General features: G+C 44.9%; 1 protein-coding gene across 1 annotated transcript in view; it reads left to right on the forward strand.

Moving 5' to 3' along the window:
* LOC109897928 (ephrin type-B receptor 1-like) overlaps positions 1-21838 on the forward strand; it is a 179502-nt gene that overhangs the window by 59343 nt on the left and 98321 nt on the right. Inside the window, exon 3 of the mRNA XM_020492611.2 lies at positions 4583-5267. Coding sequence (XP_020348200.1) covers positions 4583-5267 — 685 coding nt within the window. The remainder of the gene's footprint in view (positions 1-4582; positions 5268-21838) is intronic.

The raw sequence follows: 21838 nt of genomic DNA on the forward strand, positions 1-21838 counted from the left end.
AAAGAGGAAAGACATGGTCCAGTATGATCATCCATGTTCACTCACTATGAAAACACACAGCTTTTACAGTACCATACCATAGTACGGTATGCTGTATATATATCATATAGCACAGTGGTTCCCAACCCCGGTCCACAAGTACCCCCAACAGTACACATTTTTATTGTAGTCCTGGACAACACACATGATTCAACTTGTCAATCATCAGGCCCTCAATGAGTCGAATTAGGAGTGTTTGTCCAGGACGACAACAAAACGGTGTTGTTGGGGGTATAGCATCTGATGTAGTGGATGTTGTCCACTGTTTAAAGGATTCCCTCTCATATGCATTTACTCTCTAAATATACACATATGGATAGTACATCCAGCTCCAGAGGAGTGTGTGTGGCTCTCAGGTTTATTTGTAGAAGTGAATAAAGCAGCGGGACCAGGGAAGTGCATTACAACTGAGGTGCGGCAGGATGCCCCATTATTTCCATTATGGACCAGAACCAATGAGGTGCAGCTGAATACTCTGTTATTTTTACCTGGTGGGGCCGAGGCGATGAGGTGCCATGGGATGCTTTCTTCTTCTCTATCTATCTGAGAGTAGCACAGAGAGGAGAGGATACACACATACAGTACACAGAGAGTGAGACACTGCATCTGCTCCCAGGGCTGCTTTGTTCTCTCTCAGAAAGCCATCCGTCCAGCCACCCCCTCACTCTCTTTAGCTGCCTGCCTGCCTGGCTAAGAGGTGACGGGGAAACAGCTTCATTTAATCATCTCCACTGAGTGTGTTTGCTGGGACACTCACGACAAGGACATGACAGGATTTTATTAGAAGCCCAATTAACACTACCTCTGCTTTCTGTTTGGACTTTTGTTAAAGATTGAGCACCCGGCTTCCTAGTTATTAGGATCTGAAGCAGCAACATTTGAGACAGAATCAGTAGCCTAGACAGTAGCCTAGATCAGGTGCAAAATAGGCGATTTTTTTTTTACAGTGCAGGTGATGGAGAAGACTGGATCCAGAGATGTAGCATATTTATCAAATATAAAATGTAAAAAATTATGAAAAATAGTGGTTGATGAAAAACAAACGTTTTGCCACTAGTAATATTATTTCAACTCGAGGACAAAGTGCAAAAGCGCTTCAAACACAGGACAAAACACCCATAAACTCACGCCTAGACAAGCATCTCTCTGATTGAGGAGAACAGTTGGGCATCGTGCCCTAACCTGGCATAATCCATTCACACCTTTAAACAGGGAAATTCTTAATGAACATTGATGTTACACTTCAAAGGCAATACTAGCCTATAGCATGATTCACACCATAATGGCAATATTTTACCTGTTAATGAAAACAAAGACTTAATGTACATAAACATTAGTGTTTACAACAAACAATGAAATGACCTCTTAACCTGGATAAACCAAAAACGAAAGGCCCCTAAACTGTGGTTAAAAGTCGTGCTTGACCGGCGCACACTAACCAAGGACCAATTCTTGGCGTTACAAAACTAAGAAATACTAATGCTTAACATTTTGTTTGTTCTTTTAGCTACATATTATAATACAACATGTTTGATGGGACAAGCGATTGCATAGTTATAGGTTAGCAGCAAGAATTATCAACAATGTTTGTAGAAAACACTGCTGTTTCTGTGTGGAGAAATTTTGGGAAATAAATGGCCAGCGTCACTTGACAATTGCTCACAGGCAAATCGTCACAGCTTCATTTAGCTGCAAAAGTATTTACAAAATGTGTTTACCTAGTGCAAATGTGTTTAGATAAATTTTGTAGGTCTACACTTGTAGATTGGTGAAAATCCACTTAGAATTAGTGTAGGATAAATGTTACCATAATATGTCTTCAGTCTGACACCATTATCAGCTGAATGCTATAGGCCCATAAGTGTATCCAATGGGTCTAACCAAGGTAGCAAGCCTTACATCACCACTCGGAATACTATAAGCAGCGTAGGAAAATACCGCTGTAGGAAATTGATTACAAAAAAACTCTAATCCGTTACATTACCAGCAAAAATATTTTAATCAGATTACAGATACTTTTGAAAAACTAGATGATTAATTCTAGGATTACTTTTGTTTTCTCAATGACATTCAAATCAGCATTGAAAAAAGGCACAAATGTACACTACTGGTCAAAAGTTTTAGAACACCTACTCATTCAAGGTTTTCTTTATTTTCACTATTTTCTATATTGTTGAATAATAGTGAAGACCTCAAAACTATGAAATAACACATATGGAATCATGCAGTAACCAAACAAGTTTTAAACAAATCAAAATATATTTGATATTCTTCAAATAGCCACCCTTTGCCTTGATGACAGCTTTGCTCACTCTTGTCATTCTCTCAACCAGCTGAATGAGGTAGTCACCTGGAATGCATTTCAATTAACAGGTGTGCCTTCTAAAAAGTGAATTTGTGGTATTTCTTTTCTCCTTAATGCGTTTGAGCCAATCAGTTGTGTTATGATACGGTAGAGGGGGTATATAGAAGATAGCCCTATTTGGTAAAACCCCAAGTCCATATTATGGCAAGAACAGCTCAAATAAGCAAAGAGAAACGGCCGTCCATCATTACTTTGAGACATGAAGGTCAGTCAATATGGAACATTTTTAAAAACGCTGGAAGTTTCTTCAAGTGCAGTCGCAAAAACCGTCAAGCGCTATGATGAAACTGGCTCTCCTGAGGACCGCCACAGGAAAGGAAGACCCAGAGTTACCTCTGCTGCAGAGGATAAGTTCATTGGAGTTACTAGCCTCAGAAATTGCAGCCCAAATAAATGCTTCACAGAGTTCAAGACACAGACACCTCTCAACATCAACTGTTCAAAGGTGACAGTATGAATCAGGCCTTAATGGTCGAATTGCTGCAAAGAAACCACTACTGAAGGAGACCAATAATAAGAAGAAACTTGCTTGGGCCAATAAACACGAGTAATGGACATTAGACCGGTGGAAATGTGTCCTTTTGGTCTGGAGTCTAAATAGAAGACTTTTGGTTCATACTGACGTGTCTTTGTGAGACGCACTGTGGGTTTTAAAGCACATTTTCTTGCAATTCTATATGTTTTGCTATGTCTAATGTTTACTCGTGATATTTGAGTGACTAAAGAAGTACAATAATATCTATGAGCCTAAAAACCTGAATAAAAAAAAACATTCGCTGACATGGGTTAGTTGATCTGGACATTTATGACAGGTCTATAAATAGTATTCAATGACTGACATGACAAGAGGAACTGATGATGCACTACACAATATCGGAATTGCACCTTGTGCATTCTACTATTACAACGTTCAAGAGTACAGTAAGTTCCTTGTTTTGTATTCTTAAGGCAGCCGTCATGTTTGCTTGGTTAGGGAACAGTGGATGCATGGCACAGTTGTGGCACAGCAATTTATGTTGTGTAAAATAGGTCATCTGTGGATAGTGCGGACATGGATGCTCTCCTTAGCTTGGCTCTGGCTGCATCGAGCACCCCTCCTCCATCTCTCTCTCTGTGGCTGGTACCTGGCTGTATTAATGTCTGCTTGGTGTTGAAAGGGACAAGTCGCTCTAATTCTGATGAATGGTCAGCCCAACGAAGAGGCGCAGAGCGAAGGAGAGGCGCTGAGAAAAAATAGAAGGTTTAACTTGTGTCAGGGCTCTCTGTAAACTCATTAATCATCTCAGCTCTCTGTGATCAGCTCCTCCTGGCCACTATTTCAACAGCGTCTCCCACAATGCACCGCTCCAGTTCTCCCCAATAGTCACAACTCACCACGTCAACTCTCGTTTCACACAACCCTTATGCATCACACATCCACACACCGTCATATCCATCTCTCCTCCCTGGTTTGTTGGAGAAAACAAGAACTCCCAGGGGGTTGGTGTGTAGTGTACTCTCCACTAGTGTTTCTGTATCCACGCCTTCCTTAATCTGCCAGACTATGGATTGCTCTGTGGCCATCGAGTGGGCCATCCGTTGGTCCAAGGAAATAAGGAGCTCATCATGTGGAGAAGTGGGCGTTTCCACATTATTAGGACCATTAGTAGATCATCATATTGCACATATACACAACACACACAACACACCCACATACACAGTGCACACACACACACATTTCTGTAATGATTATGAAGGACTTACCAGTGGTGTTAATGCACAGTAGCAGTGCTCCTGGTCCGTCACAGAACTGGTAATGTGTGAATTAATTAATGTGTGAATTAATGGTGTAGGGAAAGCATTGGCTGTGCTTAAGTCTTATCAGTGCTTTATGGCCGGCTCACAGGCTCCTAATGTGTGTGCGTACTGCTTTAATGCTGACTCTATTAACTAGGCAGCTCATTTTGAGGCTATGGGCCATCCTTTCCCTCAGGCTCTAATTCAATACCACGTATAATCCAACGTCTGTAATGCACCAAATGTCCTAATGTGGTGAGGCCTTGCTCAGTCCTAACTGCCCAAGATTGATTTTAGTTGGACCACTTGTCTGTGGTTACCTGGCTATGCCTGAGTGGATTGTGTTGATTGATTGATGCCTTACTCTAACTTGGGTTTGTTGTGTGTGTGTGTTCTCCACAGTGGGAGGAGGTGAGTGGTTACGACGAGAACCTCAACACCATCAGGACCTACCAGGTGTGTAACGTGTTCGAGCCCAGCCAGAACAACTGGCTCCTTACCACCTACATCGACAGACGAGGGGCTCAGCGTGTCTATGTGGAAATGCGTTTCACTGTCCGTGATTGCAGCTCCATCCCCAGTGTCCCTGGCTCCTGTAAGGAGACCTTCAACCTCTACTACTACGAGACGGACTCGGTCATCGCCACCACCAAGGGAACCGCCTTCTGGATGGAAGCCCCCTACCTGAAGGTGGACACCATTGCGGCTGACGAGAGCTTCTCCCAGGTGGACTTCGGTGGACGATTGATGAAGGTCAACACGGAGGTGCGGAGCTTCGGCCCACTGTCTCATAATGGTTTCTACCTGGCCTTCCAGGACTACGGGGCCTGCATGTCTCTGCTGTCCGTACGTGTCTTCCATAAGAAGTGCCCCAGCGTGGTGCAGAACTTTGCCAACTTCCCCGAGACCATGACAGGCGCCGAGAGCACCTCCTTGGTCATTGCCAGAGGCACGTGCATCGCTAACTCAGAGGAGGTGGATTTTCCCATCAAGCTGTACTGCAATGGAGATGGGGAGTGGATGGTTCCCATCGGGAGCTGCACCTGCAAGGCTGGCTTTGAGCCAGACAACGGCAACGTCTGTAGAGGTGAGTTCAGTTCTCCTCACTTACAATAACCCCTATCACACTGGCGCTTTGTCTTACTGTGTCATACTGTTTTACTGAACATTTGAAGGCATTGTCTCACTGTGGAAACAGTGGTGAGGATAAATGAAGTAAGGGCAGACACTGGAACAGACATTTTGTTTCGTCTGGCAATAAGTACTGTCAGGGGATAGCTACTGTATGTGGGCTGCTAGCCAATCACAACTGTACCGAGTGACAACTGATTAGACCAGCAGCAGGCATTATATTTGAAAAGTTCATAATTGTAATCATTTCTTTCCATCAAGGGACAGAAAAGGTTGTTTTGTCTATTGCCAGTCAGAAGCACAGACTGGCAATAGAATTCTGGTTTTAAATTGTGGTTATTCTATAAAGAGTCATTTTATTATTATTATCATGCTAATAAAGTTATTACGTTTTTCCATAAACTGTGTTCAGACCGATTTAGCTGTTTGAATTTTCTACTCTGCAGTATCTACAGTGAACTACCTGCATGGAATGTTTTCCTCCCACAACACTATGCTCACAAATTACCATGTTTATCTTCTTCGTGTCATAGGAGGACACACACACACACACACACACACACACACACACACACACACACACACACACACACACACACACACACACACACACACACACACACACACACACACACACACACACACACACACACTTTTAGCCTCCCATATCTTCTCTCACTGATTGCTAGTCTGCCTGTGTGGAGACCAGATAAGATCGATCTGCAGCTATATGGGCTGATCAATAATATAGATATTAAACCCATCCACCTAATATGGAGTGGAGCCTGTTTCTCAGATGACCTAGTGGAGTCCTTGGCTGGGGAGTGGTTGACTTCATTTGGCCTCTGAGGTGAGCATTTAGATCAGTTAAATAGTGGATCTGATTACTGTACTGACGGTCACATAAGGTATGTGTCATCCAATAGTGATTACATTTTTTATCATGGAAATTAAAGTGTCACTATGTCTATTAGAGGGGATGTATATGAGAGTAAAGGATATGATTTATATCTGCAGTAGATCATAGCCCCTCTAATGTTGGAGTAAGCCTGCAGCAACATGTGTATAATTTGTGAGTAAAATGTTCTACGGGTGTTTATTTGGGTTAGTGTGACATGGTGCAGGCGTAAAAAGCGAGTCTTGGCCTGGCTCTGCTCTGTAGTGTATTATCAGCAACCTTCTTCCATTATGTCTGTGTGTTGAGTTCTGAGCATCCTTCTTTCAGTCCATATGCTCAGTCATGCATCATACCTTACTTAGCCTTATCTATCTCCATGAAGTATGTCTCTGATGTTTAGTTGTTTGTCAGGAAGTTGAGACATTTCTAATGGTAGATGGATAAGAAAAAAAGCAGATATTGAATATCCCTTTGAGCATGGTGAAGTTATTATTTACAATTCGGATGGTATATACCAGAAAATACACCCAGTCTCTACAAAGATACAGGCTTCCTTCCTAACTCAGTTGCCGGAGAGGAAGTAAGACGTCAGGGATTTCACCTTGAGGCCAATGGTGACTTTAAAACAGTTACATAGTTTAATGGCTGTGATAGGAGAAATCTGAGGATGGATCAACAACATTGTAGTTACTCCACAATACTAACCTAAATGACAGAGTGGAAAGGAGAAAGCCTGTACAAAATAAAAATATTCCAAAACATGCATCCTGTTTGCAACAAGGCAATAAAGTAATACTGTAAGAAATGTAGCAAAGCAATTTTAATTGATTTATTAATACTTTCTTTCTTTATTTAACCTTTATTTAACTAGGCAAGTCAGTTAAGAACACATGGGATAAGAAAAAGTAACTTTTTGCCCTGAATACAAAGTGTTATGTTAGGGGCAAATCCAACACAAAACATTACTGAATACCACTCTCCATATTTTGAAGCATAGTGGTGGTTGCACCATGTTATGGGTATGCTTTTAATCATTAAGGACGGAAGGTAAAATTCTAGAGGAAAACCTGGTTCAGTCTGCTTTCCATCAGACAAGGCCAAATCTACACTGGTGTTACTTACCAAGAAGACAGTAAATGTTCCTGAGTGGCAAAATTACAGTTGTGACTTAAATCTAGTTGAAAATATATGCCAAAATAAAATGGTTGTCTAGCAATGATCAACAAAAAATTTCACAGAGCTTGAAGAATTTTGAAAAGTATAATTGGCAAATGTTGCACAATCCAGGTGTGGGAAGCTCTTAGAGACTTACAGTACCCAGATAGACTTACAACTGTAATCAATGCCAAAGCTGCTTCACTATTGATTATATTTCATTTTCAATACATTTGCAAACATTTCTAAAAACATGTTTCACTTTGTCATTATGGAGTATTGTGTGTAGATGTGTGAGAAAAAAATACATTTTAAATTCAGGCTGTAACACAGCAAAATTTGGAATAAGTCAAGGGTGGTATTCTTTGTGAAGACAGTGTATAGTCAAATGCAAGTGCTTTGAGGCATAAACACGAATGAAAAATCTACAGTTCCTTTTTATCTTTTTAAAATGTATTTTACTAGGGAAGTCAGTTAAGAACACATTCTTATTTACAATGACAGCCTAGCGTGGCCAAACCCTAACCCGGATGATGCTGGACCATTTGTGCGCCACCCTATGGGACTCCCAATCACGGCCGGTTGTGATAGAGCCTGGAATCAAACCAGGGTCTGCAGTGATGCCTCTTCCACTGAGATGCAGTGCCTTAGACCCCTGCCCCACTCAGGAGCCCATCATAAAGGACTATGAGTAGTCCAACACATTGGAAAAGCCTTGGAGTGCCTGAAGTATGTTTCATTTATCATTAGAAAAAGCCTTCTGAAACCAGCACCAGAAGTGTTAGTAAAGATGTGATGGTAGGTCAACACTGTGTGGATGACCTGAGGAGATTAGAGCTACTGCCTGCTGAGGAGATGTGGTGTGGTGAAGTCCGACTGACCGTCTAGGTCTCCAACTGCTCTCCATACAAGATCTAACCCAAAATCCCCCCACCACAGCCGTAGGGCTTCCCAGCCAACCTAAAGCTAGACACTGGTCTGTTCCAAGTTTGTCCCCTCCATCGAATGTGTACGGACAACTGTCGGCTTTCTGTTGAAACCTCCACATCACACTGTAAAAAGAAACCACCACCTGTCACAAGTAACCACATCTGACAATCAGCGCTCAGCAGCATTATTAATCATGGAAATTAGCTCAGCTTTTCAAAAGGCTATTGCCCTCTGCCTCAGCAAGTCACAGTATAATCTATTGTGTCTTATTCTATCTCCTCCTACGCCCTTTCCCTATTTATTTGATTATTTTCCTACAATGTCTGTTTGCTCCATTTACTCTCGATATCCAATCATTTATTTCCATTCAGTCTCTGATTCCATTTTGAAGTCTCACTCTTTTGCATCTCCCTCCTCCCCTCTTTATCTGTGGGGGAGGGGGAATTATTTTAAGTGATCTTATTACTTGGCCAGGTATGTTCAAACCCGATTACTTCATTTACAATCTTAAATACACCTCATATCTATTCAAAGCACACGATTGGAGAGAGAGAAAGAGGGGGAGGAGGATAATGTAAAGGGGTCAAGGCCACCGTGGTTGGGCTGACTGAATATATCATACAGGAGAGACCATGGGCGATACCTTGGGCTCTAAATGTGGTAACTTACATTCTGTGCAGTTCCTTTGTTCAATGACAGCAGGTACTTTGTATCACAGGGCCACATTAAATTGGAGATTCTGCAGAGGACAAATTCTAAATGAATCAGTCAGGCTTCACATTGATGGGTGATTCTTTGCGGAGCAAGTGTTCTTAAATTAAGTGTCGCTGGGTCTACACAATGGCTGGAGACAGTTGCAGAAACTATTGTAAAGTTGAACTATACGTTTGCCAAGTAACCTAGTGTTCTTCATCCTGTGTGACTGTTTGCATCATTCACTAGATAGGTAGGGAACTCCTTGTCTCACTACTGTGCATTATTCCAATGGCCAGATCCCCTGATGTCTGACTCATTCCAAAGCCCCTCTCTTTAGCCATCCCAGAATGCACCTCTCCCTTGAACCAGAGGCACCATACTGCTCTGCATATAGATATGAGGCAGGGACAGAATGAAGAGGAGCACCTGCTCTCTATGGCTTCCAGACGCATTGACATTAATATTTCAAATATTCAAATAACTTTATTCAACATGCAGTAGGCTGCAGCAGAGGACAGTAGATTCACTGCCCTCCTGATTGACTGCTCATCCTCGGGTGTTAAGTGCAGACTGACTCATCAGGGGGTTGTTATTTATGGATGGTGCCTGATGATCAGCTGGCAAGGCTGGCAAAGGTGAATGAATTGGTACCCCTGTCTGCTGTGGAGGGGACAGGAGAGGGGACACAGTGAGGGGGCACAGCCGCTCAAGGGGCTGAGGGCGGTTTCTCACTGTAACAGGCAGAGAGATATTCTTCATTTGGCATTCTGCAGCAACCTCCTCAGAGCCGAATAGAATTCAGAATTGGATAGAGCCACTCAATATTCCTCTCACTCATTCATACTTTATAGAGGGGGAATCTGTAGGCATAGATAGACCCACCGAGGAGGATAGATAGTCTGGGAGGTCTGGTGGAGAGGTCAAACAGGGATGAGAGAGAGTGAGCAAGTTATAGTTTAAGGGAGGTAAAACATGCACATTAGTTTCTGTTTGCATGTGATAAAGAGGGACTTGGTTTGTCTGTGTTTCTTACATACAGATTGTGTCTGTGTGACTTGGCACATAACATCCCTCTCACTGAGACTGAAAAACTATTGATCAGTTGCTGCCCATGCTTTGCTTCCAGGACCCCCTGGTGAGGCTGCCCACAAACATTGCCTGCTTGAAAAAAATACTGTTTAAACAAACAAGTGCTCCAATGTTTCAGCTCAGGGAGATGCCTGGGGAGTGAGGGAATGAGAGAAACAAAGGGGAAGAGAGGGTCGGGTGGGTGCTTAAAAAAAGTTTGAAAAAAGAACAAGAGAGCGATCTCCCAAAAGCCAAACATGTTGTTTTGTTGCACCATTTGTCAGGGGTGACACAAGATGGTGTCTAATCTAACTGTGAGCTCCAGCAAATCTGGCGAACAGCGGGGCTACTACAGAGAGAAATCAGAGCCCGGCCCTGGGAGACATGGATCTGATACGTGTGAAGTTCCCAGCAGCTCAGCTTCACAGACTCTGGCAGCCTCTGTTCTGTTCTGTGGATGTCCTTCTCAGTGTCATTCTGTGGCCTTGGGTGTCTGCTCCATAGAGAGCATGGCCCTGACTTTAAAACCGCCGCTTTCTGCTCCTCTATTGTAATGGACATATCTCTCGCTCTCTCTCAGTTCAATTCAGCAGACTTTATTGACATGGCAGGTTAAATGACTTACATTGTCAAAGTATACATATAACAAAAAATGGTGGGACCAACAGCAATCATAATAGTAGTAGTGGAAATGGGATTACCATTAACAACAACTATAACAGCAATGTTAATGAGAATAGTAATACATTAAAGCAATGGTAGTTGACCAATCTCAACCTGACTGAGAAGCCACATAACATGGTATGAAAGCCAATTTTTTTAAAATTTAAAATATTATTGACATTTCATTGCACAGGACACATATTTGGCTTTGCACATTTTGGCTTTTCACCCAATACATATTTGATTATTTATTCTACAAATTCTTTGTACTGAATGATCATTTTGGTAAAGAAAGATTCTCTTAGGTCTGAGTATTTGTCACAGTGTAATAGGAAATGCAGCTCTGTCTCTACATCACCCTTGGAGCAGAGTGAGCACAGCCTGTCCTCTCTGGGCAGCCAGGTTTGCCTGTGACGACCAGTCTCTACAGCCAGACTATGCTCACGAGTCTTCACCTAGTCAGTGTTTTCCTCAGTTTTCTATCAGTCACTATCATGTCAGATAGTCTGCCACCGTGTACTGTCTGTTTAGAGCCAAATAGCATTGAAGTTTACTTAGCTTTTTTTGTGGTGTCTTTCCAATAGGTGATATGTTTAGTTTTGCTTGTCATGATTTGTTTGGGCCAGATTTTCAGAGTGCTGTCCTGAGGCTCTATGGGGTTGGTTTGGGTTAGTGAACCAGCTGGCTGAGGGGACTTCTCTTGTTTCATCTCTTGACATTGTAGGGCTGTGTGATGGAATGTTTTGGGGTCACTTGTTTTTAGATGGTTGTAAAATTTGATGGCTCTTTTTTCTATTCAAATAAGGAGGGGGTGTGTCACATCTTCTCCTGCCACGCCCCCTAGTGGACATACGGTGTCTCCTTGACCTGCAGCCATTCCCCCAGTTCCATCTGCCTCTCTCTCTGTGTGTGATTGTGTGGTTGGATACAGGTGTGCGTCAGAGCAGTTCCCCACCAGCTGCAACCCGTTCCGTAATCAAGACCTCTACAAATACTCAGTCCTTCCACTTCCAAATCTCCAGTCAGTCATGCTTCTAGCTATTTATTATTATTTAAGATCCTGTATCCTGCTGTGCCTGTTTCTCCTCTCACTGCAGTTTTGCCTCTCTGGCTCCTGTTCCACATCTCACCACCCTGCTACCCTGTTCTGGATTCAACTCACCATCCCTCCCTTGGATTCCCCTCCAGACCTGTTTACCCTGTCCCAACCCAGCTCACTTCAACCTCAGCCTCCACATCTGGTTTCCTACAACTCATCCGAGCTTCTCTGGATCTCCCCTTCATCTCTCCCTGTGTTACAATAAATATTTTGGTTCATTCATTCCTGTTTCCTGGTCTGAGTCTGTTCTTGGGTTCCCCTGTTTGGCTTTGCCTAACAGTACAATCTGGCCAAGATATGAACCCAGCAGACTCAGATACTCTCCACCAAATTCTCATTGGTCAAGGCACCCTGCTCAATCAACACGATCAATCCCCAAAAAACCTTCTGGAAACTATCAATGAGTTTCCACAGAGCTTGTCTGTCCTACAGGGCCGAACCATCGCTCAGAGCTCACAACCTGTACCAAGTCCTTCCTCTCCACCCCGGAAGCCATTTGTTCCGCTACGATGGTAACCTCGAAGCTTGCATTGCTTTTCTAGTAAATGTTCAATAGTATTTGAGCAACAGCCCAGCTCTTATGCTAGTGAACATGCCAATATTTAATTTTTGATTGGTTGCCTCTGTGGTGCAGAGGCAACCAGACCACCCGGTCTGCGGGTGGTCTGTCCATCCATCAAGTCTCCCAGAGTGTTGCTGACATGGAATGTGAGTTCCGCACCCTCATCGCAGAGAGCGGCTGGAATGAGGAGGCTCTCCGGAACAAGGAGCATTCCGGAACTCACTCACTGAGACCCTCAAGGATGAGTTGGTGTCCAGGGAGGAGCCTGATGATCTTGATGAACTCATTTCTCTCACTATCCTTATTGACAACTGTCTCCGGGAGCGTTGGAGGGAGAGGGTAGGTAGGGTTGCAAGTTCCTTAACATCTGCTTCAGTGCCTTGCTCATCTCCTGCATCCCAACCCCATGCATGTTCTAAGCCTGAACCCATGCAGCTCGGCCGGACCTGTCTATTTCTAGAGGAGAGGCAGTGGCGTATCGATACTAGGAGCTGTCTATACTGTGGCCAGGTTGGCCACCTGGTCTCCCCTTGTTCCCTGCATCCAGTAAGAGGAGGCTCTGTCTTTGTGGGGAAAATATTGTGGAGTCAAATTGCCGGCCCATCTTCCCCCAGAGCCTGATGTTTGAGGCCAAACTTGTGTGGCAGAGCCAGGCTTTTCCTCTCTCTACTCTTATAGATTCAGGTGCCAATGAGAGCTTTCTGGATCGAGGTGTTGTTAACCAGTTGGGCCTCGACACTTAGGCGGAGCAGAACAGGGGAACCCAAGAGCAGGCTCAGACCAGGAAACAGGGATGAATGAACCAAGATATTTATTGTAACACAGGGAGAGATGAAGGGGAGATGCAGGGAAGCTCGGATGAGTTGTAGGAAACCAGATGTGGAGGCTGAGGTTGAAGTGAGCTGGGTTGGGACAGGGTAAACAGGTCTGGAGGGGAATCCAAGGGAGGGATGGTGAGTTGAATCCAGAACAGGGTAGCAGGGTGGTGAGATGTGGAACAGGAGCCAGAGCGTAAGGCAAGGAAACAGACACAGCTGGATACAGGATCTTAAATAATAATAAATAGCTAGAAGCATGACTGACTGAACGGAGATTAGGATCTGGCAGAGTGGAAGTGGAAGGACTGAGTATTTGTAGAGGTCTTGATTACGGAACGGGTTGCAGCTGGTGGGGAACTGCTCTGACTCCAGCACACCTGTATCCAACCACACAATCACACACAGAGGGAGAGGGAACTGGGGGAATGGCTGCATGTCAAGGAGACACCGGATGTCCATTAGGGGGTGTGGCAGGAGAAGGTGTGACAGGATGTTGGACAATTCTGCTTTACAGGGGTTCCTCCTTTAAAAGTTTTGAGTTTATGCCGCGACTGTTTGTGGTAGATGGTGTCAGATTGTGGTAAATTGCGTCATTCTGGCAACAATAGCTGACACATAAATAACATACCATAGAATTCTGCGGCACCCCACAAGCTGTGCTGCAGTCAGCCACAACTTTTACAGGAAGAACCACTGTACCTGCAATATTTAGTGTTTTTCTTTGCACTTGCGATACAGTCTTACAAAACTCTGCATGTAGTATTTCGATTGAATGTTTGTCCCATTTGGTAAATTCATTATTAGAGAGCAGACCCCATACTTCCTGCCATATAGAGCAATTCTCTCTCTCTCTCTCTCTCTCTCTCTCTCTCTCTCTCTCTCTCTCTCTCTCTCTCTCTCTCTCTCTCTCTCTCTCTCTCTCTCTCTCTCGGCAACAATGTACATATTGCCAAAGCGTACTTTGGAAATTAAGTGACACATTTACAATATTAATATGATTAAAATAATAATAATCAAGGGTCAAAATAACTACACATTGAACAATAACAATGGCATAGAGGACATGTGCAGGCTGGTTGCTCTGTAGTGTGGTGCCAAACTACAGCTCTCTACTTCCTCCCCCAACAGGACGGGTAGCCTATTCTCATCAGAGATTTTTGAAACCTTGAATAAGGGTTTCAAATTTGGGGAAATTACACTCTAATTGTCTTATATTTTTTATATTTTGTCAGGAAATGCAGCACTGTCTCAGTTTCTGCTGTGGTGCAGTGGTTGCACAGACTTTACTCTACAACGGGGAGCAATGTTTTACTGTGTCCACCCTTCTCAATGGCAAGGCTGTACTCACTGAGCCATGTTTTACTGTGTCCACCCTTCTCAATGGCAAGGCTGTACTCACTGAGCCATGTTTTACTGTGTCCACCCTTCTCAATGGCAAGGCTGTACTCACTGAGCCATGTTTTACTGTGTCCACCCTTCTCAATGGCAAGGCTGTACTCACTGAGCCATGTTTTACTGTGTCCACCCTTCTCAATGGCAAGGCTGTACTCACTGAGCCATGTTTTACTGTGTCCACCCTTCTCAATGGCAAGGCTGTACTCACTGAGCCATGTTTTACTGTGTCCACCCTTCTCAATGGCAAGGCTGTACTCACTGAGCCATGTTTTACTGTGTCCACCCTTCTCAATGGCAAGGCTGTACTCACTGAGCCATGTTTTACTGTGTCCACCCTTCTAAATGGCAAGGCTGTACTCACTGAGCCATGTTTTACTGTGTCCACCCTTCTCAATGGCAAGGCTGTACTCACTGAGCCATGTTTTACTGTGTCCACCCTTCTCAATGGCAAGGCTGTACTCACTGAGCCATGTTTTACTGTGTCCACCCTTCTCAATGGCAAGGCTGTACTCACTGAGCCATGTTTTACTGTGTCCACCCTTCTCAATGGCAAGGCTGTACTCACTGAGCCATGTTTTACTGTGTCCACCCTTCTCAATGGCAAGGCTGTACTCACTGAGCCATGTTTTACTGTGTCCACCCTTCTCAATGGCAAGGCTGTACTCACTGAGCCATGTTTTACTGTGTCCACCCTTCTCAATGGCAAGGCTGTACTCACTGAGCCATGTTTTACTGTGTCCACCCTTCTCAATGGCAAGGCTGTACTCACTGAGCCATGTTTTACTGTGTCCACCCTTCTCAATGGCAAGGCTGTACTCACTGAGCCATGTTTTACTGTGTCCACCCTTCTCAATGGCAAGGCTGTACTCACTGAGCCATGTTTTACTGTGTCCACCCTTCTCAATGGCAAGGCTGTACTCACTGAGCCATGTTTTACTGTGTCCACCCTTCTCAATGGCAAGGCTGTACTCACTGAGCCTGCACTTTGTCAAGGTTTTTCTAAAGTTTTGATCAGCAACCATGGTCAAATAGTTTGCCATGGTGTGCTGTCGATTTAGGGCCAGATAGCACTGCATTTAACTTTTAGCATTTAGTTTCCCAATAGGTCATGTAGATTTGTTTTGACTGTGTTGTAATTTGGTTTATTCTGATTGATTGGATGTTCTGGTCATGAGGCTTCAGTGTGTTACTAGAACAGCCCCAGGACCAGCTAGATGAGGGGACTCTTTTCTTTGCTCAGCTCTTGGCATTGCAGGGTTTGTTAATGATAATTCACTCGCTCACTCACTCACTCACTCACTCACTCACTCACTCACTCACTCACTCACTCACTCACTCGCTCACTCACTCTAAATTGTGAATGTGCAGGCTAAATGTGGGATTGGAAAAAGCCAAACGACAAGGAAGGGTAATTGAAATTAGATCTGGAAGGCCTCCAGACAAAACAGAGGTTGGATATTTAAATTAGATGTCAAGGTCATGTATTCTATCTGCCAGCTCATAGACTGCTATTTCACCATGGCAACCGCCTTGCTCTCTGTCCCCTCCACCCTCCATCTCCTTCATCTCTCTGTCTCGCTCGCTCTTTGTTTCTCTCTGCCTTCACCCACTGTTCTCCTGTCCAACTGTCAAGGACTCCTCTTCAAACCCCTCTTGTCACTGTATGTTTGCATGTACGCATGTCTGTGTCTGTCTGTGCAAAGCACATGTGGCCATTCAGTGTGCCATGTGTGTCTGGGACTCTGAGCTGCTACATGACTGAGAGACCGAGCTAGACAGAGACAGGTAGGGGCTGTAGCATGGCGATGATGTGGAGCTCCGTCTCTCAGAGGCCGGCTCTGGTGGGCCGTAGCCCTCGAGTCGGAGAAGGCGCCCAGTCTGGAATGAGTGGCTCAACGAGTCCCTCCGCTGGGCCAAGAAGAGGTGGATGAATGCACGGTGTCTCTCTGGGCCATCCAACTTGGTGTTTTTCCACTCCACCTCCCAGGTGAGATGGAGGACTCCAGGCATCACACTACTTTCCCCGCTCACCTGCCCGTCAGGGGCCCAGCACAGATTGTTTCACTCGTCATGCTGGGTGCAGATTGGGTTTTCATAGCTTTTCATTGACTCTACAATGCAGAAACTCTAAAAGGGCAACTTTACCTTGCTTAGTGGTAAGTTGGATGTCTGGCAAAGTTGGTATCCATTCATTTAATTTAGCATTAGCATCATTGAATCCTATGTGAACCCATCTGTTTTATGAATCTGTCATTTACCATCCTGTCATTAGCACAGAGGAAATGAATACAATTAGAAAAGATGTCCCACATCCGTGCATTTATTTTGATGTGTAATGAATATTTTCTGAAAGGCAAGGATGTGAATGGGGAGTACTATCCACAGGCGTGATGAAACACTGATAATGATGATCCACACTGGGCTCAAACTGGGCTAGTGTTGAATAATTGACATTGTGTGCGACACCCAGCTGAGCATGCAGTTGCGTGTAGTGTAGTTAGTTGGATAGTGGCTAGTGTGTAGTGGAATGGAATGTGCGCGTATGTCTCGGAGAACACTAGCGGGTGCTAATATCCACAGGGAATGTTTTGCAAGTGCGGGCTATGTTGTTTGTTTGTGATTAATTTGCGGCCCCTGGGCACCCCTGCTGTGGACCTCAAAAAGACTGGGGCCCTCCTGGGGTTTATGGATAGAGAGACAGTCCATTAACGATTCCTCCCTCCATAGCTTGGGCATATAATTAGCCAGTGAGCAGCAACAGCAGAGTGGAGAAGGTTTTTTGGGGGAGTGTTGTCTCTACAAAACGCATGTGCATATGTTGTCTGTAACCATTGAGTCATAGCCTTGCACAGGAATTATGCATGGCCCAGCTGTAGTGTTAAATGGAGCACTGCGATGTATAGCCTCTAAAAGTTTGTCAGGCCTCCTTGGGCTGATAGTGCAGTTATATTCACTTCTTTAAATTCACAAAAATATTAAAATGTAATTTGTCATTAGGTCAACTAGCTAGCTACATTTCATTTACATGTGTGGGGTTTTTCAGACATTTAATTGAAAAATCAAGTGTTATCTGCTACTGATTTTCACTTGACTTAATGGGACAGACATTTACTTGCCTGCTCACTTGTTTGTTGTGTTATCAACGGCTGCATTTTTTGACAAATTAGGTACCATCTGGCCTCATCAACAGGGAAATATATTTGGCACCTCAGGTAGCCTCACCTGACTGGGAGCAACTGGATTAAGTGATGCCACACACATTCACGCAAGCAAGTTCACACTCAAACTCTCTTTATCTATCTTTCTCACCTTTCACCTCTCGTTCTCACTCATTCTCGATCTCTCCCTCTCTCTCTCTCTCTCTCTCTCTCTCTCTCTCTCTCCCTCTCTCTCTCATTAGGCCTAAGTAACTGCTATGACAGAGAACTCCCTATATAGACTGTAATAGTAGTGACATGGTGGACCTCATCCCAGGATCCAGGCGGCTGTGTGTGACCCTGTGCCCCCCTCGTTTGGGCTGTGTCTATTCCTCTGATGAGCAGCTCTCTGCAGGGTGCAGAGGGGAAGACAGAGCCCTGAACTCCTGATCCCCACCATCTGCTGAGCTAATGGAGGCCAGCCACCCGTCCCCTCATCTCTATTAATTTCCCTGCCTTCTCTCTTTCACCACCCCTCCATCCACTGGTGGCTCAAAGGTCAGGTCAGGTGGCAGTGACATGCCACTCTAATCCTGCTCACTCACCTGCTCTGGCCTGAGCCCTGATCAAAGCCAGTGCCAGGCGCCAATTTCATTGGACACACTATGCAGAGAGACCACACTCAAATGGGTGTGTGTGTGTGTGTGTGTGTGTGTGTGTGTGTGTGTGTGTGGGTGGTACAGTGGAAGGTTCCAGGCTGTGTGACCTTGGGGCCAGTGCCCACACCATGTGGAGATAAAACATAAATCTTCAACCCTGATCTACTATGATACTGTCACTTGAGCATTTCAGGCAGGCATTAAAGGAATGCATAACACAGCATGGCCCCGGATGACAACGATAATGACTATGCTGGCAGTAATGGTAATTATTCATTGGGATTTAAGTTATTTATCTCAGCTTTGGAACTCTGTCTCATGGCGCTATCTCCCTGGTATCTCACTATCTTGTGGGGTGTCTCAGTCAGAGAGAAACAGAGTCACAGTGCGATTGCGTAGCTCAGCGTTGCTGAGAGCTCCATGGCTGAGTCTGGGATGAGGTTGCCCTGCCCTCTGAATGATAATGTGTTTCTGGGAGCAGGCTCATCTGTTTGGGCTATGCTGTGTGCTGTTGGCATGCCACCCCCCAATCCCACAATCCCCCTGTCTCCCAAAGCTTTGATCGCTGGCCAGGCTGGAGACATCGGGCCCTGCCAGCTTTCCTCTGTACCAAACAAATCCCCAAAGTTTAGGGCACTGCGTCCCGCCCTCCAGATTTCACAGGCGATGTCGTATGTTGCTGGACACCACTATTGTTCAATACGGAGACCATGGACATGCCAGGAGAGCACCAGCTGCGGTGTAACCATGGTGAATGGGCTTTTGTAAAAGAGATCTGCTCTCCAAGAACATGGGCCCATACAGTTTTCCAATGCATTTATAGTTGGAGGGAGATGTGGATGGGGTATACAGTGGGTATAATGCACTACATGACCAGAAGTATCTGGACACCTGTTCGTCGAAAATCTAATTCCAAAATCATGAGCATTAATGTGGAGTTGGTCACCCCCTTGTTGCCACAACAGCCTCCACTCTTCTGGGAAGGCTTTCCACTAGATGTTGGAGCTTTGCTGTGGGGACTTGCTTCCATTCAGCCACACGAGCATTAGTGAGGTCAGGTACTGATGTGATGCGATTAGACCTGGCTCGCAGTTGGCATCTAATTCATCCCAAAGGTGTTCAATGGGGTTGAGGTCAGGGCTCTGTGCAGGCCAGTCAAGTTCTTCCACACTGATCTGGACAAACCATTTCTCTATGGACCTCACTTTGTGCACAGGGGCATTGTTATGTTAAAATAGAAAATATCCTTTCTGTTGCCACAAATTTGGAACCACAGAATTGTCTAGAAGGTCATTGTATGCTGTAGCTTTAAGATTTCCCTTCACTGGAACTATGGAGCCTGAACCATGAAACACAGCCCCAGACCATTATTCCTCATCCACCAAACTTTACAGTTGGCACTATGCATTGGGGCAGGTAGTGTTCTCTTGGTATCTGCAAAACCCAGATTAGCTTGTCTGACTGTCAGATGGTGAAGCGTGATTCATCACTCCAGAGAACGTGTTTCCATTGCTCCAGAGTCGAATGGCGGCAAGCTTTACACCACTCCAGCCGACACTTGGAATTGCGCATGGTGATCTTAGGCTTGTGTGTGGCTGCTCGGTTAAGGAACCCAATTCATGAAGCTCCCGATGAACAGTTCTTGTGCTGACGTTGCTTCCAGTGTCTGTTTGGAACTCGGTAGTGAGTGTTGCAACCGAGGACAGACAATTTGTACATGCTACGTGCTTCAGCACTCAGCGGCCCTGTTCTGTGAGCTTGCGAGGCCTACCACTTCATGGCTGAGCCGTTGTTACTCCTAGACGTTTCCACTTCACAATAACAGCACTTACAGTTGACCAGGGCAGCTTTAGCAGGGCAGAAATTTGATGAACTGACTTGTTGGAAAGGTGGCATGAGGGACTCCCGAGTGGCGCAGCCGTCTAAGGCACTGCATCTCAGTGCAAGAGGCATCACTACAGACCCTTGTTTGATTCCAGGCTGTATCACAACCGGCTGTGATTGGGAGTCCCATAGGGCGGTGCACAATTGGCCCAGCGTCGTTAGGGTTTGGCCGGAGTAGGCCGTCATTGTAAAAAGAATTAGTCCTTAACTGACTTGCCTAGTTAAATAAAGGTTAAAAAAATAAATTAAAATGATGGTGTCACGCTGAAAGTCACTGAGCTCTTCAGTAAGGCCATTCTACTGCCATGTTTGTCTATGGAGATCGCATGGCCGTGTTCTCGATTGTATACACTTGTCAGCAACGGGTGTGGCTGAAATAGCCGAATCCACTAATTTGAATGGGGGTCCTCATACTTTTGTATAAATAGTGTAATTAAAGGAATAATATGAGACGCTATCAGAGCTCTTTTGCTCCTTCATCTCACAGTTTAGTCTGAGTGTTTCATCTCCTGCTGCAGTGCCCTCTGCTCTGTCATCTCCGAATGAGAGGCTGATGGGAGTCTCCACATGAGAGGTCAAATAAACAGCAGACTTATGACCACTGGTATCATATCTACTAAGACACTGGAGAAAAGCCATGACTGAGACAGATAGGACAGGGAGATGGAAGACCATGCAGACATGAATTTGAGAGACAGACTGAATGGAAAATGTTTGTGTGTGTCTGTGTGTGTGAGTTAGCTGCAGTTAGGGTAAATGTGTGGTGATCCATCAGTGCCAGGCGGGGCCCTCAGCAGGGCTCTGAGGAGACACGCACTAACATCCTTTGACCGTGAGGATCCTGTCTTGGAGCCCACGCTGCTTTAACTGCAGGTCAACACAGCAAATCAGCCGGCCGGTCAAGTGGGGTCACGACCCTGGTCTGCCCCAGCTCCCAGACTGAGGTACTCTGGTGTCTAAGTAGAGGAACAACCTTCCTTTAAACCATGCATCCTGTTTATACTGCTACTGGCTAGTAACCCGTTCCCTGTCACTCACTGAGTCAGTTTGATTCTTTCTGATATAAATATTGCTCTTTTGGGTACTTTTGAATTTCTTATAAATGGTCACTTTTGTTACTGTGAGTACATGTTATCCATGCACTCTGGCTAACCTGTTGCTCTGCTCTGATCCAGTAAACTATCTACATATAACCTGTCACATAATTGTTTTATATTTAACTAGGCAAGACAGTTAAGAACAAATTCTTATTTACAATGACGGCCTACCCCAGCCAAACCTTCCCCTAATCCGGACGACGCTGGGCCAATGTTTCCCCCGACTATGGGACTCCAGATCCGCTGCACCATTTGGGTGCACACATGACTCACATTCCTCTCTCTGTCTCTTCCTCTCTGTGTCTCTTCCTCTCTCTCTGTCTCTTTCTCTCTCTTTTCCTCCCTCTCTCTGTCTCTTCCTGTCCTCTCTCTCTCTCTCTCTTTCTCTCTCTTCCTCTCTCTCTGTCTCTCTCTCTCTCTTTTCCTCTCTCTCTGTCTCTTCCTCTCTCCCTCTCTCTTTCTCTCT

Source organism: Oncorhynchus kisutch, linkage group LG10, assembly GCF_002021735.2.
Source record: "Oncorhynchus kisutch isolate 150728-3 linkage group LG10, Okis_V2, whole genome shotgun sequence".
Lineage (NCBI taxonomy): Eukaryota > Metazoa > Chordata > Actinopteri > Salmoniformes > Salmonidae > Oncorhynchus > Oncorhynchus kisutch.